This window comes from Neoarius graeffei, chromosome 19, assembly GCF_027579695.1.
Source record: "Neoarius graeffei isolate fNeoGra1 chromosome 19, fNeoGra1.pri, whole genome shotgun sequence".
NCBI classification, from domain to species: Eukaryota; Metazoa; Chordata; class Actinopteri; order Siluriformes; family Ariidae; genus Neoarius; species Neoarius graeffei.
Window position 1 is genome coordinate 68,391,705 of NC_083587.1, and position 17,737 is coordinate 68,409,441.

The window sequence follows — 17,737 nt, forward strand, 5'->3', positions numbered from 1 at the left end:
GACAGAAACACAAATGTAACATAACAGCGATAAAACAAGACAACTATCGCTCTTACGATTTCTGTCTTTACTGAAAGCGTTCCTTCTTTCCAATCGAGTTTATAACAGACTTCGGATCATGTGAGCGTAGTGAACAACGGTGAGAGCGGCGTGGCCAGAGTTCCACACTTTCCTTTCCACTTTGTAGAGTCAAGAATCGAATTGCTCTTTTAACTTTAACACCGTGTCGCCCAGATGAATAAAACTCCATCAGAAAAATTACATAATACGAGTTTTTAGAGTTGAGACCTGACTTGTGTTTAATTCTGAGTAAAATACTCAGTATGATGTTTACTTGGTTTGTCATCTAGCGAAGTTTACGTGCACTAAAAGTCATTTGTTTCTGGTTGCTTTTCTATTCTTTACCGATGTTGTCAAGTCGCCCAGGTTTCACTTTTCACCCCTTAAAAGGCCGTGATGGCACCAGTGCACTGAACGATCATATCTGGGAATATTACATAATGTTTTAGGAATTATCAGGAGTTACATTAAGTTGTGTCATGTCACAGAGATCCGTGACTTAATGTGGATGATGAAAAAAAAAATCAGGATGGCAGATTGATCCAGGTTGAGAAAAGTTGGGGGGGGGGGGGGGGACGAACAAAAAACCCCTGGTTTATTTTGTATGGATGATTTGGATGTTCGTTGTTGTATAAAGCACAGCTCTCAAACAAGACCTGAAAATGGTCAGAATTCTATAAAGCTTTAAGTCTGGATAAACATTTCATAATTAAGAACAAGAAATACAGACTGAACCACGAAATAATCACACAGATGTTTTCAAACTTAAAACTTGCTGAGTTTTATCAAAAATCAGACTTTAAACTGGACTCAGTTTTTCTTCTCGTTTGTTTTTGCATTATTACTCAGTCACTGAGACTCAGGGTGTGTGATATGATGATACACTCCATATCGTGATATTTTATGACGCAATACTCTTGTTGGAGATACTGTGTGTATATAAAATCACAATTTCTTTTTATAACTTAATTGTAAGTAACCTGTATAAACCCTCAAAGCAGGTCTTTAAGCATTTTAAATATTAATTTTCCAAAATGATTAGCTAAATTTTGACTTTTCCCCATTGTCAGCGTTAATATACTTTATGTAGACATTAAATTGAAGCTTCAAATTAATTTAGAATTTTGTTCTAAAAGAAATTGCTGACATTTTATGAATAAACCTGTACCTCATACTGCATGTTATGTTTCGTAGAAATGTCAAGACGCTCGTGATATCGTAATACAGTATTATTGTCCTATCCCTCAGCCCTCGGTAAAAATTCTACTTCCGTCATCAGCCATTTTTGTGATTTTTGTCGCGTCTGAATATCCTTGTGAATGCACACACAGGCTAAAATGTTGGCGAATAATTTCCAAATTCGTGAAGACTAAACCGCACCCCTGGCGTAAATAAACATACGTAAATACTTTCGGATTTTTCTGTCACTTTGTGTTTTATAATTGTAAATGGCTTCTCATGTCTTTGCAAGTTTTAATGTTGTTTGATTTTATTGGAGTTAAAAACGTGTCGCTGGTTGAGCCTTGTTGAGGTTTACTGAGTCGTGATGATGCAAATAAACCTCGCGCTTTGCGGTGATATGCTGTTGAGGCTTTTTTCAGCAGCACCGATGTCTAAATATTTGATGTGATTATTCAAATGACTTTATAAAGTATTATGATGGAATCTGTTTGTTTCTTTTATTATTATTTTGTAGTGGAGATCAGCCACGATGTAATCTAATTTTAATTTCACAATATTCGTATAACATATTGTGTAAATTTGATCACAGTTAGATATTTATCACAATATGTATCTTTACTGACAAACCGCTGACCCGACAGGAGTGTCGCAGTTTAAACCAAAACAATGATTTACATCATAAAATCATTTATATAATGTCTACAAAAATAGAATGATTTATATTTTTCATATTTTTATGTGTGTACTGATGTCTTATTCGTTTTGTAAGACAAGTTGCATCGAAAATAATAATCTGTAGAATCTCATTTTGAAATTAATTTTTTTTAAAAGGTTATCAGAATATCTCAGAAAAGTGTACGAAGATGTCATTTATCACCCGATCAGTATTGCACTGTCCTATCGCTCAGCTCTTATACAGGACACTTCTTCACTACTTCCTGTTATGAGTGATTAGATAGTGCGTGTGAGTCTTGGGTTCTGTTGATGATGTAACGATGGCATCGGATGGTTTGTGCTTCATGTGAACGGAGTCGGGAAAGTTTGTGTTGTCTCTGAGCTGTGGGAGGAGCTTATTGTATTCGCTGAGGTGAGGGGTCAGGAAACAGGAAGTGGTAATAATGTTCCTGTTTTGGAGAGAGGAAGTGTTCTGAGGTGCAGTTCAGATCTATGGTTCAGACAATCCAGCTGACTGTTCAGTTCCCACAATGCACTGCAGTAGTGATGTAACACATTTTGGTGGCTTATATAGTGAATGGAGGGGGTGTGGGTTGGGACACGCCTACTAGTGTTTGTGTCCTACCTATAGAGTGAACAGAGGGTGTGGTTTGGGACACGCCCACTACACTGATAAGTGTTTGTGTCCTACCTATAGAGTGAACAGAGGGTGTGGTCTGGGACACGCCCACTACACTGATAAGTGTTTGTGTGGTCTATGGAGGTTATGTGGCGATGTTTTAGTTTATTTGTAATTTTGGATGTGAAATTAGTCATTATGGGCATGCCCTCTAAGCCCCGCCCACACAGTAATTTCATTGGTTATTTTGGGCTATATTGTGTCTTTGAAGCAGGAGAGTGAAAAGATGTGATTTTTTTGTGATTTCTTTTCAACGAGGAAACAAAGAGTATGAAAAAATGAAAACAAAAATAATGAAGAGACGGAAAAATGAGAGGTATTTAGTAATTTATACTAAAAGCGCTAAACAAAATGTATATTAAAGTGATATATTTTTGTACACTCGTATAACTGAGGGTGACAGAAACATTCTCATCCTCCTACGGTGACATTCAGGTCCTCGGTTCTGTTCTATTGTGTTGTCTTGACGAGCTCGTGACAGTGAGCGTTAGTAATCATTACACATTTGTCGGCTTTTTTACACGCACTGGTGTATAGCACGTAAATTGGTGTTAATAAGTTTATCAGGAATGTTCAGAAGTCCTCAGAGCCCCGCCCACACAATCATTTCAGTTCATATTTCACAAATTTCACATTTGTTCCTTTAAACCATGAGACACAGTGGGACGGAGCTCTGCTTGTTCCAAGGACATTAAAACTTAAAGAAGCCGATTAACATGAAAAGTTCTGAGAGATAAAACAGATTTTTTTTAAACTTTAGTTTTGCCGCCAGAGTGAACGCAAGAAATCGTTTTGTGTTATTTTGCGTGTTCCTTCTTTCTTGACTCCTCTGTGTTTTTGTCTTTTTTATAAAGAAAAAACTGACTGTCTGTACGTTCTGTGATTTCAAAAGCTTTCCATAAATTTGGGGATTTTTAGAAACCCTGGCAACCCAGCTCCACTTGTGCTTATCGCCCCTTCACTTATTGTGTGGTTATTTATATCCGTGTATCCAACCGACTTCTCTGCTGTTGTCTATTTCTGTCGTCTCGCCTGCCCCGTGTGTGTGTGTGTGTGTGTGTGTAGGGTTTAGCTGTATGAGTAACGGTCTTAAACATAGACATGGCTCTGATCGTCAGACTCCATGAACCCAGCAGCTTCAGCTTGTTAGGTCTCATGTTACACTTCTATCTCAGAGTGAATTTGTGTTGTTTTCATGGCTGCTGTTCAAATTGGTAGAAATGACACCCTCGTTCCTTTGCACGCTTCTCCTTGACACTTTTTCTTCCTCTGAAGGATACAGGATGCTCAGATCTTTCCAAATCCTGATTTTGATTTAATTTGTATCTGCAGGTGGAGGTGGTGGGTGTCAGCAGATCAGTACTGCTCGGTGGAGTTTGGACTGTGTGTGTGTGTGGGGGGGGGGGGGGGGGCGTGTGCACATGGGTGACTGTCCAAATGACCTTTGCTCCCTTTTCACTCCAAAGGTGAAACACTGATGTGATATCTGAACACTCACTCAGGCGTGTGCTGATTATTGGTTCTGTGATTATATCGTGATATTTAACAGGGGTAATTCCGTTATCGTTCCCACTTCAGCATTTCCTGTTCCACTCAGAAGTAGGCAGCCTACATAGGCAGCATTTCTAGCGAGACACAAAATCAGTCCCATTTACAAACCTGGATAAAGATGGGACATCAGTTCAGGGCCTGTTAAAGGGCAGCTCTCTTAGTGCTGCCTTCCAATAGGGCTTTATTTCCGATCAGATACACACTCTACTTAGGCAGCCTAACTAGGCCACTTTCAAGTGTACATGATCTCCAGTATCAGAGTGTTAAGTATCACAATGTACCATGTAACTGATTATCAGCACAGACGCTACACAGTAAACTCTGCTGCTGTTTTTGTAAATCCCAAAGCTGTTTGACCTTTGACAATTTCCAGGAAATTGTCATTTTCTGTTTTTCTTTCTGTTTATCTCTCCATCCATCCTTCGCTCTGATTGGTCAGTTTTACTCGTCTTCCACATGAGAATGAAAACATGTTATTGAGCACTGGATGTGCGACAGGTCCCTGCTGGGCAACACACACACACACAACTACTTTTTCCTTTCTCTTTTTCTATCCCTCTTTCACACTCACTGTGTACCAGTTGTGTCCCAAACCACAGTGAACATGTACTCACTCAAAGATGTACACACACACACACACACACACACACACATATATATACACACACACACAATTCCACAATCCCACAATGCACTGCAGTACTGTCCAAATACAGAGTACCCATGATGCACTGTAATAGATGAAGAAGGTGCTTGTCCTATTTAGTGGGCAGGGTGTGTGGCTTGGGACACGCCCACAGCGGACTGATGATGGCCTATATAGTGGAAAAGGTTTTTTTTCTTCCTTTTTTTTTTTAATCATCACTGAATGTGGAAAAAAATCAATCTGGTCCTTTTTCTGAATGTTGCATCATGTTGCAGTGAGCCTCGTTATTACACAGCGTGAGCACTGTGTGTGTGTGTGTGTGTGTGTGTGTAAATTGGACAGTATTTAGAGTTGTGTTGTGTTTGAAACGCAGAGTTGACGGTACAACCAAAATAATCACAATATTTGAAGACGTTTCTAAGGAACACCATTCACATCTCAGTATAAAACAATCTGTAAATAAAAATCCTGTAATGCTTTTGTTTGAAGTTTAGAAGATGAAAGTTTATTATCGTTTACTGCAGGATTGCTATTGCATCATCACTTTGACCCGCCCCTAAATCTGATATCTGGACTGGATTCTGATTGGATTTTAACCACAAACTCGTCTCCACTTTGGTTGTTGATTTCGTTTTTTGTTTGTTTGTTTTCTTTTGGTATTTTATTAGTTGTTCGTTACTTGGTGCTCATATTTTTGAATGTGGATTGTTCCTTAGAGTTTGTTATTTTTTATAATTTCTTAGTTTTTGTTGACATTTTGGTTTATTTTAATTTATAGATTGTTTCTTAGTTTTGAAAATCTTTTTGTGTTGATTTATTTGTTTCATAGTTAGTTGTAAACACCTTTATTTTATTCATTAATTTTTTAAATGTTTTTTTTAGTTTGGTTATTTATTTATGGATTGCTTCTTTTAACCTTTTTGTTTTCTGTTTTTCTTCCTTTATTGGTTATTTATTCATTTTTAAAACTTTTGAGTTTTTTGGTTTTGGATTTTTATAAATTTTATGTTTAATTTTTTTTCGTCGTTGCTACATAGTTGGTTGTAAATTTTTGGTTATTTTTGGTTTCTGGATTGTGAACCACCGGTCAGGGTATCGTGTGTGGGGGTGTGTGTGAGACGGGGTGATGGGGTTTATTTTATTTTTAATGTTAATGCTCTGACTGAGGTCTCGATTTACCGGCGTCACCGTTTGACCGCTGTATTAATAGAGTGAGTCTGACTCAGCCGCACTCTGAGGTAAAGTTAGAACATTAGATTACAGACCTGAGTTCCACATAGAACCGTTCTTGCGTCTTTATTCAGTCTCGGAACAACGTGAGAACAAATGTGAGGCACCGTTTCTGTTTATTCCGATTTCAGTAAAAGATGAGTTTAAACTAGAGAGATGGAACGATACGACGTCTCCTCTGATACTGATACTGAACGCTGGAGTGGGGGCTGATAGCGATACTCCATACTGAGACCCGGAGCGTATTTTTTTCTTTACGAACTACTGAGCTTTAAAAATTGCAAGCAGTTAATTTAATAAATTAAGTAAAAATGCACAGCTAAAACACAGATCAGTTTATTCAGACACAAAACACAACTCAGAATATAATAAAGTAAAATATAATAAATCCAAGGGGGCGGCACAGTGGTGTAGCGGTTAGCGCTGTCGCCTCACAGCAAGAAGGTTCGGGTTCGAGCCCCGTGGCTGGTGAGGGCCTTTCTGTGTGGAGTTTGCATGTTCTCCCCGTGTCCGCGTGGGTTTCCTCCGGGTGCTCCGGTTTCCCCCACAGTCCAAAGACATGCAGGTTAGGTTAACTGGTGACTCTAAATTGAGCGTAGGTGTGAATGTGAGTGTGAATGGTTGTCTGTGTCTATGTGTCAGCCCTGTGATGACCTGGCGACTTGTCCAGGGTGAACCCCGCCTTTCACCCGTAGTCAGCTGGGATAGGATCCAGCTCGCCTGCGACCCTGTAGAAGGATAAAGCGGCTACAGATAATGAGATGAGATGAATGAGATATTGGCCGTGATTTTTGTGTGTGGTTTTGTGTAAGTCATGTTTTTAGATTTTTTTTGTTGTGGAATACTTCAGTTAAAAAGTTGAGCAGTTTGTAAAGAAATAAATATCAGATGGTTTTGGTTTCAGAAAAGAAGTCGCAGCGTCACATCTCTAAACTCACTCAGCTCTCGTTATGTCCAGTGTTGAACATTCCAAATCCAATTCCAGTCTTTTCCATTTTTTCTTGATATGGACCCGATCCTGGTTCTGATCCTGATCAGTGCCGTGTCTGATTTAAGCGCAGTGAGAGAGCAGAGCCAATGTTTAACATCCAAACATTAAACATTGTAGAGCTCTTAATTCATCTATACATTATAATTGTGTGTCTGAAATTAAGGGCGTGGCACTGTTGCCATGGCAACACTCTTGATTGACAGCAGGCAGCTGTATTTGATCAGCTGTGATGCTGTGTGTGTGATTTTACTGGATGTATTATTCATGTAACACACACAGAGTGTAGGAGAGAGAGAGAGAGCGAGAGAGAGAGCTGCACTGTACTGTCAGTCATCTGTACCACACCCAAGTGCCTTTGACCCCCAAAGTCTGTTGAGTTTGACTGGTGTGATTGTTGTGTACCACGCTGATCGCTGACCACGCCCAAACGTGGAACTCGAATGCTATGATGTCAGAATTTGTCATCAGAAACGGAACATTTGCACTTCAGTTGTTATTAACAGCTCTGAGTCTCTCCTCGGTGATGATGGTGATTTGTAGTCGGCGAGTAAAGCCGCAAGTTCTTCCTTTGGCGTCTCCTGCTCTGTAAAAATCTCCTCATACATGCAGCAGGATTTACTGAGAACCCATGACCTGCGTAGCTGATAAGCCTGAGCGGCATGTGAGAGGGGTGTGAGTGACCACGCCCATAACCACTCCGCATCATCCAAGTCAAGTTCATTTGATTTTTCTAGAGCTTTTAACAATCAACATTTTCACAAAGCAGCTTCACAGAAGTATATACATTCTGGATATAAATTTAAACATATTAATTTATACATTTAAAAAGAGTCACAAAAAAACATCTCTTCTACCACGTGAGAGATTTTCTTCAACTCAGGAAGTCGCATTGTGACGACATGAGCACACTCACGCACGGAACAATGGGGGGGGGGGGGGGGGAAGTGTCACTCTTGGGTGTGGTTCAGGGTAATCGCACCTACTGTGAGTACACCTGAAGACTTCTCTTCCCACAGATGCTAACATGTAATGCTAATAACATTGCTAATAATGAAGCAGGGATTAAAATGCAGTTAGCATGCAGCATTTTATCCAGTACGCCTAGCTAACTGTTTACAGTGTTATCACTTTGAGAAAAGGTTTCCTCCTCCTCACAAGCACTAGAAGAGTAAGGTGAGTGTGGCAGTGTGTGCTGAGTTCTGGACTCTGATTGGTCAGAAGGTGTTGATTAATGTTCTGTAAGAGCAGCTCTGACAGTAGTTCAGGTTTATGTTAATGCACTCGCTCTGATACGTTATCGTTTCTATAGTAACAGCTCATTCACAGTTTCTGGAAGGAGTCTCCAGTGTCAGTGCTCTGTAACAGTCAGAGGTGAAGCTGTAAGTTTCCTCAGGATGGAGGAGTTTACACTACGTAACATGATAAGCTGCGTTTTTGTTTGTTTGTTTTGTCTTATTTACTTGAAGACAAGTGAACGACTTTTATAGCTGCTATAACTTTGTTCGTAACGATATTAAATGTAACTATAAACCTCTAAAAAGTACAATAAGAAGATTCTTTAACAAATAAAGAATTGTAATTGTTGCTGTGGTGTAAAAGGAATGAAACACTCGGAGATGTGCTGTTAGTGGAAAATCATCAATGTTGTCATGGTAACAGAACTCGCACCCTGTTGTGGATTATTTTCCTGTAAGAGCACCACACACATGCACAGCGCTTTACTGTAGGTCTGGGTGATAAAACGGGAGTGATGTGCACCATCGATAAACGCTTCAATAACAATCAGAAAATAGTCTGATAGAACGTTCAGATCGCTCTGGAATTCACTCGGCTCGCGCCACTCGGTAACTCGCGCGTGTCGCTGATGGATAACACACACAAGTTGCGTTTAATAAAACAGTGTTCCAGAGCTAAACGAATGACTGGACTTGCATGTCGTCATGGTAACATTGACAGTACCATGTAACCTCCACACTGATTCAGATCGTCTACACTCTAAAAGATCTGCGTTTGTGCTGTTTGTCCGATCGTTCCAGCGCAACACACTTCCTGTTAGTGATACACCACACCATGTTCGTTATTATTGATCTCTCATTCACAACATTCTCCTTCTTCACACTGATTTACTGAAACCATTCGCCAGATAAACGTCAGGAGGCCGTTAATGTTGCAGGGCGACTCGTTCGAGTGACGTCTCGGTGTGTGAAACGCTGCATACGATCAGGAAACTGACGAGAGAAAAAACTATTTTAATATGTCATTAAAATGATCAGTAATTATCGATATCGACTGAAATGAAACATTTTATCGTGATGCATTTTTCAGATATATCACCCAGCCTGAGTTTACCGTCAACACTGACCAGGGTTCATGTTTACAAAACCACGTGCTGATGTGTGTGTGATGGGAGAATGCGTGTGTGTTCTATGTTCTTGATCTCACATGCACAAACACACACACAAACACAGTACCTGCCTTCTCAGACCTCGTGTCTAACTTTGGCTCTCAGCTTCAGTTACCCTAACAGGGAATGTGAAATGAGGGGTGGAAGGGCAGTACAGCTGTTCTCTTACACACACACACTCTTTTTGCCCCATCTCCTCCTGGGCCTTAGAAACAAGGAGTGGGGCTGGAGCTGTTGCCATGGCAACACCCTTGATTGACAGCTGGCAGCTGTATTTGATCAGCTGTGATATTGTATGTGTGTGTGTGATTTTACTGTATGTATTATTCATGTAACACAGTGTAGGAGAGAGAAAATGGGGGAGAGAGAGAGAGAAGGGCATTATGGGAAGTCTTGCTGATACAGCACAAGCTCCTCAGGTTTATTTATAGAGACCTCGCCGGCCAGCCCTTGGATACCGGCAGCCAATGAGGATGCAGAAGGAGGGGGGTGCTCGGCCAATCATAGTATGGCAAGTCGGGCGTCACATTCAGGAAGTTCTCGGCATTTAAAGGGCCGGCATGACTTTTTTTTTTTTTTAAAGCGCTCGTCATATCAGGCTAAAATTAGGTGTGTGTGTGTGTGTGTGTGATAAAACCTGATGATAAAAATGAAAGACAGTCACATAAATTAAGCATTTAGGAGTGTAGAAGTGTTTGTGTTCGTCACTGCAGCATCACTGTTGCTGTGTGAAAGCAGTTGTGTAACAGGACGAGGCGCAGAAACTAATAATGAAATAATTTCAACACAGACACGTACGAAAGGACATTCCTCCTCCTCTTCTCCTCCTACACTACTACTTCTTCTTCTTCTTCTTTTTCTTCTCATTAACGTCCTGTTACAGAATAACAAATTTAATTTGCATGTTTGATTTCCATCCATCCATCCATCCATCCATCCATCCATCCATCTTCTGCTGCTTATCTGGATCCGGGTCGCAGGGGTAGCAGCCTAAGCAGAGCTGTTTGATTTCCTTTTACACATTTTATTGTACATAATCCACAGTCTCTCTCTCTGTCTGTCTCTTTTCATCCCTACAGTTGATTTTTATTTATAATCTTTGCTGTTGTCATTGATGTTTTGTGTCGTCTTTGTGTTGCTTCTCCTACACAAGTGTGTTATTTGTTCCTCAAGTCACATGAATGTCAAGTTGCTTTAAAAAGTTAACTCTGTTTGTGTGTGTGTGATGCATATGTCAGACTGGTCATGTGTTTTCATTCACTCATTCTCACACACGCGCACACACACACCATGTGATGAATAAATCTGCGCGATTGTCTCCACCAGTTAAACTTTTACTGATATTCAATACACACGATATAAACAGAGACAAATGAAAACAAAGTGTGTGTCTTTCAGTATGTTTTTTAAAATATCATGAAATTATGAAATATGTGTATTGTTACACCTTCAATTTTTATAATATGGGAAGTGAATAATATTCTCTCACTCTTCTCGATATTATTGCAGATGTCGGTTAGAAAACCTCAGACTCTTGGTTTTTGTTTGTTGGTGAAATGGATGATGCTAAATTTGCATTGCATCTGTGTAAACTAAGCCCCGCCCCTTTCATAACAGCTAACATTTTGAAATGTTCATGATAACAATATTGTTTGTGCTGAAGATCACAATGTATTGACTCTCTCTCTCTCTCTCTCTCTTTCTCTCTCTCAGGTTCAGGATGTATGCCCCCCTCCTCGTCCCTGTGTTTCTCCCCCGCTGAGCGAAACATGTCGAGCCAGCACACTCATCCTGGATTAAGCAACATCCAGTCCATGGCAGAACAGCAGCAGGTACACACACACACACACACACACACACACACACTCTCTCTCTCTCTAACTCTGTCTGTATTTCGAACAAGTTCCTTTACGATGATGTAATGATTATGTAACAGTCAGAGAGCCAATCAGAATCTGTTATGTGATATTTCTGAGTCTGAGCATCTTCTCAGGTGTCACATTCACCAGCCAATCAGATTGTTTTATTTATAGTGTTGTTTTTAATGTACGACTTGATGGGATTCAGGAACCCAGCTGGTCACTTGAGTGCCTGTGCATTAAAACTGAACGTGATCATCCCCGTTGTTTCTGTGTTGGGTTTGGTGCCGTTTCCTGTTGGTGATTTTTAATGAAAGGAAACGGAGATGTTCGGGACAGGTGGCGAACCCCACTGTTAGCATGAACCCCGCGAGGTGAAGTTTTAATGCTTCATGTTCAGGATAGTGACTGTGAGCAGTAGCTACACAAAGCTAACTGCTAATCTGTATCAGTATTTATTTACACTTCTAATATAAATGAATATTAAAGTTTTAATGTGTTGAAACGCTTAAATGTGCCTTACCTAACATTAGGTCAAACATAGCATAGTCTCCTGACAGCTTTGTTGTTATTGGTCACCAGATCGAACCAATCAATAAAACATTTCAGTAACTAAACTAAATCGTCACTGTAAACCACCATATTGGATTGAAGGATGGTCACAGCAATGAAGTTGGTCCCTTGTGTTGGGTATAAAACCACGCCCCCTGCTTACCTGACATGACCTTTGACCCCTGTGCAGGTGCTGTCCGATATGACCATTCTGCAGAGGAGGATCCCCCCGAGTTTCAGAGACCCCGCGAGTGCACCGCTCAGAAAACTCTCTGTCGATCTCATCAAGACTTACAAGCACATCAATGAGGTAACTAACACACACACACACACGCGCGCACACACTGCAGCGCACATTTCCTTTGACCCTGTAATTGTGTACATGTTGTAATTCACAAAATGATTGTTTTACTAAATATGAGCTGCATTGTTTTCCTCTCTGTAACCCCGCCCTCTCTGTTTCCCCGCCCCCTGCAGGTGTACTACACTAAGAAGAAGCGACGTGCGCAGCAGGTTCCGCCCGAGGACTCAAGCACCAAGAAAGAGCGGAAAGTTTACAACGATGGCTATGACGATGACAACTACGACTACATCGTGAAGAACGGGGAGAAGTGGCTCGACCGCTACGAAATCGACTCACTCATCGGCAAGGGCTCCTTCGGACAGGTGAGGCTCTCCAGGTGTATGCTGGGATGGGTGGGCGTAAAGACACAGTGGCACTGTCCAAAAACTCCACAGACTGAGGCGTCATGGTAACGCATACTTATGTTTCAGGGCTGGATTTTTAGACAGAGAGACAGACAGATAGAGAGACATGTATTCAAGAAGGCAGACAGACACATGGACAGAGAGAAGGACAGACATATTGGCAAAGAGACAGACAGGGACAGATGCACACAGACTGAGATAGAGAGACAGGTAGACAGTCAGACAGACTGAGAGACAGACAGGTTTAGTATTACACTGAAGTATAAGAATAAACTCACTAATGACCTCTGATCTTCATCATCACTGAGTTCTCCTCTTGGAGCTTTATACTCCTCAGGGTGCTTCTGTCAGTACACTGTCCAACTGTCACTTCTGCATCTGACATCATCATCCCATGACCTTTGACCTTTTGACCCTCTCACCCGTGACACACAGGTGGTGAAGGCGTACGATCACCACGAGCAGGAGTGGGTGGCCATCAAGATCATCAAGAATAAGAAAGCCTTCCTGAACCAGGCGCAGATCGAACTCCGGCTCCTGGAGCTCATGAACAAACACGACACTGAGATGAAGTACTATATAGGTGTGTGTACACACACACACACACACACACACACGATTCTCATGTACATACACTAAATCAGCATGTGATTAATGTCAGGGATGCAGATTTACTGCTCTGCTAAACTGGGGTCCGTAAACCTCCATCACCCACAGCAACATTCACAATCAGCCTCCGGTGGGGAAACAAAACACATCACAGAACCCCGATTACAAACCACACAGATTAACTCTCTCTCTCCCTCTCTCTCTCCCTCTCCCTCTCTCTCCCTCTCCCCCTCTTCCCCTCTCTTTGTCTCTCTATCCCTCTCCCTCTCTCTCCCTGCCCCCTCTCTCTCTCCCTCTCCCCCCTCTCTCTCCCCCTCTCTCCCCGCCCCCTCTCTCCCTCCCCCTCTCTCTCCCTGCCTCCTCTCTCCCTCCCCCTCTCTCTCCCTGCCTCCTCTCTCCTTCCCCCTCTCTCTCCCTGCCCCCCTCTCCCCCTCTCTCCCTGCCCCCTGTCTCCCCCTCTCTCCCCCTCTCTCCCTCTCTCTCCCCGCCCCCTCTCTCCCTCTCTCTCCCTGCCCCCTCTCTCCCTCCCTCTCCCTGCCCCCTCTCTCCCTCCCCCTCTCTCTCCCTCTCCCCCTCTCTCCCTCCCCCTCTCTCTCCTTGCCCCCTCTCTCCCTCACCCCATCTGTCTCTCTCTCTCCCCATCTGTCTCTCTCTCTCCCTCCCCCTCTCTCTCCCTGCCCCCTCTCTCCCTCACCCCATCTGTCTCTCTCTCTCTGTCTGTCTCTCTCCCCCTCCCTCTCCCTCTCTGTCTGTCTTTCTTTCTCTCTGTCTCTCTCTCTCTTTCTCCCTCCCTCCCTTTCCCCCTCTCTGCCTGCCCCGTCTCCCTCCCTCTCCCTCTCCCTCCCCCTCTCTCTCCCTGCCCCCTCTCTCCCTCCCCCCTCTCTCCCTGCCCCCTCTCTCCCTCCCCCCTCTCTCCCCCTCTTTCTCCCTCTCCCCCTCTCTCCCTCCCCCTCTCTCTCCCTGCCCCCTCTCTCCCTCACCCCATCTGTCTCTCTTTCTCCCCGTCTGTCTCTCTCCCTCCCCCTCTCTCCCTGCCCCCTCTCTCCCTCACCCCATCTGTCTCTCTCTCTGTCTGTCTGTCTCTCTCCCTCTCCCTCTCTGTCTGTTTCTTTCTCTCTGTCTCTCTTTCTCCCTCCCTCCCTCCCTCCCTCTCCCCCTCTCTCTCCCTGCCCCCTCTCTCCCTCACCCCGTCTGTCTCTCTCCCTCTCCCTCCTCTCTTCCTCTCCCCCTCCTTCTCTGTCTCCCACTCCCCCCCCCGTCTGTTTGTCTGTCTGTCTCTCCCCCGTCCCTCTCTGTCTGTCTGTCTCTCCCCCCGTCCCTCTCTGTCTGTCTGTCTCTCCCTCCAGTCCACCTGAAGCGGCACTTCATGTTCCGTAATCACCTGTGTTTGGTGTTTGAGCTGCTCTCCTATAACCTGTACGATCTGCTGCGTAACACTAATTTCCGCGGCGTGTCACTCAACCTGACGCGGAAGTTCGCTCAGCAGCTGTGCACAGCGCTGCTCTTCCTGGCCACGCCCGAGCTCAGCATCATCCACTGCGACCTGAAGCCCGAGAACATCCTGCTGTGTAACCCCAAACGCAGCGCCATCAAGATCGTCGACTTTGGCAGCTCCTGTCAGCTCGGGCAGAGGGTGAGACAGACAGACACACACACACACACACACACACACACACACACACACACACACACACAGTTATCCAGAACAAAAACATTCTCTTTCCCCAATGTGATATTTAACTCCAGTAATGATTTCCCATCAAGCTCCTGATTTATCCTCACACACACACACACACACACACACACACACACACACACACACACACACACACTTTCTGCCGCCCCCTGCTGGATTAAAAGTCTCACTGCTGCCTTCATGTCGTAAAGATTTCCTCTTTTACACTCACACTCAAATTGTGCTGCCCCCAAGTGGACGAAACGTGTTATTGCAGATTTCTGAAGCAGATTTATTTCCTTTTTCGTCTGTTTAAAACCTGGGGCTCTATCAGTTTTTAAGAAGTGTAAAAATTCTCCCATTTTATGACTGAAATAATCTGAATTAGCACATTAGCACTTAGCAAACTCTGCTACTGGATGAAAGATAATATTTATTCTTTTTATTTTTCTACTTTATATTTTGATGTTTTTTCTTTTCTTTCTCATCTCGTTTCTTTCTCATGCTCTCTCTTTTTTCTTCCTCCAACCTATTTATTTAAATTTTCTCTATCTTTTTTGTCATCCTGATCTTCTCCTTATATTCTCTTCCCCAGTTTGTTTTCCTTCTTCATAAGTGTTGCTGTAGCTGTTCCTCTCTTTCATCCTCTTTCTTTCTTCTTAATCAATGACTGAACAAAACAAAGATGGGTCATAACATGTCTCGTGTTTGTGTGTGAGACAGATCTATCAGTACATACAGAGTCGGTTCTACCGTTCTCCGGAGGTGTTATTAGGAATGCCGTATGATCTGGCCATTGACATGTGGAGTCTTGGCTGTATCCTGGTGGAGATGCACACGGGGGAGCCACTGTTCAGCGGCTCTAATGAGGTACACACGCAACAGAGCAATGCAGATCACAGCCTCATAAAGCACCATTAGTGAGGATACACACACCACCATGAATCTGGCATTTTACAGTGTTGTATTATTTATTACTCCTCATTCTTCCTGTAGCTTTTCTTCTGTTTCCTGTAGTTTGATTAATTATAATTAAAAGTAATTTTTATTCTGACTTCTAGGTGGATCAGATGAATAAGATTGTGGAAGTGCTGGGCGTTCCTCCGAACCACATGCTGGATCAGGCACCTAAAGCACGCAAATACTTTGATAAGCTCTCAGACGGCCTGTGGACCGTCAAGAAGAACAAGGACATAAAGAAGGTACTTTATCCTTCAGCCTCCGTGAGTAGCACTCTGCTTCTAATTAACCATTAAACCCATTAAATCCATTACACTCCGCCCCTTTTACATCACACACCACCGGCAAACATCACAACACTTTCTTATTAACATCAAACCATTAAATCCATTAGCCCCACTTCTTTTGCATCACACACATGCCCACACACACACACACACACACACACACGCACACACAATCATTAGTAACTGTCTTCTTCTAATTAGCCATTAAATCCGTTAAACTCATTAAACCCCACCCCTTTTGCATCAAATGCACCATTGGACATTACAACACTTTTTCAAATATACCTGTTAAGCCCTGCCCCTTTTTACATCACACACACACACACACACACACACACACAGTCAAACATCAGTAATTAATCATTAAACTCATTATGCCCTACCCCATCTTTCACATAACGTATCTCGTTGTGTTGAAATACCACCTAAACCTTCATCACCATCATCATCATCATCATCATCATCATCACTATAATCATCTCGTTCATGTCTTTCCCCTCCAGAGCTAAACCGAGTCTCCAGTGTTAGCCTATAGCTACGTTCATGCTAGCAAGAGAGACACGCAGCCCGCTTTATGCACGTCTACACGGAGACCGTATATGACAGGAGATGATGAAACCACGCCTAAACATTTTTTTCAAACAGTAACGGGAAACTAAAGAACTGAAGAGATGTCGATCCACGCACACTTGTCCGAGGAATCATTTCAGATGATCGTTGAGAGGATCTCAGCTGAAATGTCGCGCTTTGTTGCTTGTTAAAGTGAACGCAGGTTGCTACTGGTTACCTTCTGAGAATGAACTGGAAACGCTGCAGAAAGTGAGACGCTCAGTACTCACCAGAGATTACTGCTAGCTTCCAATTTAGCTCACCAGTGCCCCCTTTTGGTGAAACTCAAAACAGACCTCCATGTTTACTCATCTGTACCAAATTATTTTAATGCATTAAACTGAGAAAAAAAAAAGTTTGTTTCACCTCACTAGTTTACCATGAATTGTGAATGATGGGCATTTTATTTTGCTCAGCTCAGTGAGTGTGTGCATGAGGTGTCCTCTGAGTTCAGTCCGAATAAAAACACTTCCCAGATTCGCCAACTGTTCACAATACCAGAACTGGAGACGACGTCAAGCGACACACTCAGTCACCTATTCTCTGTTCATTTCCTCCCCATTACCCATCATGCACTCTCACCTGAGTCACTCTCAATATCTGTGTAATTATCACAGTTTTACTCATTAAGCCTTAATTGTTAGTCAGTAAAGCATGAACCCACTGTGGACTAGCCAGTCGTACGGCGTGGTCTGTCTGATGTCCGGTGTGATCTCTGCTCTCCTGACTTCCACTTCTTATCTTTAAAGACAATCAGACAAAAGGAGGGAAAATCCTTAAACCCCATTTTCAGATAAATGCCAGGAAACTATCAGATCCTCACACACAGGACAGGACAGGACAGGCCACGCCCACCAGAGACAAACTGAAGGACGTCACCAGCTTGTCACCTTTTAAATAAACTGTCACAGTAAAAACTTTAAACCGTAAATAAACTCACTTTGATTATATTTTATCTAAAAGTGTGTTTAGGAAACTTTTTAGTCACTTCCTAATTTCATAATATTTTTTCTACCAACTACATCGTGTTTACATAAGATTACCACAGGTTGCGTGTTCT

The 17,737-nt window shown here is 42.7% G+C and overlaps 1 protein-coding gene across 3 annotated transcripts in view; it reads left to right on the top strand.

The window, feature by feature from the left end:
• dyrk1b (dual-specificity tyrosine-(Y)-phosphorylation regulated kinase 1B) overlaps positions 1–17,737 on the top strand; it is a 40,927-nt gene that overhangs the window by 17,550 nt on the left and 5,640 nt on the right. For 2 of the 3 annotated variants that reach the window (XM_060900513.1, XM_060900511.1), the window contains exons 2-8: positions 11,132–11,250; positions 12,020–12,139; positions 12,307–12,495; positions 12,973–13,120; positions 14,493–14,779; positions 15,545–15,691; positions 15,883–16,044. In XM_060900513.1, coding sequence (XP_060756496.1) covers positions 11,143–11,250; positions 12,020–12,139; positions 12,307–12,495; positions 12,973–13,120; positions 14,493–14,779; positions 15,545–15,691; positions 15,883–16,044 — 1,161 coding nt within the window. In that variant the 5' untranslated portion in view covers positions 11,132–11,142. The remainder of the gene's footprint in view (positions 1–11,131; positions 11,251–12,019; positions 12,140–12,306; positions 12,496–12,972; positions 13,121–14,492; positions 14,780–15,544; positions 15,692–15,882; positions 16,045–17,737) is intronic. The other variant, XM_060900512.1, reaches the window with a different exon arrangement.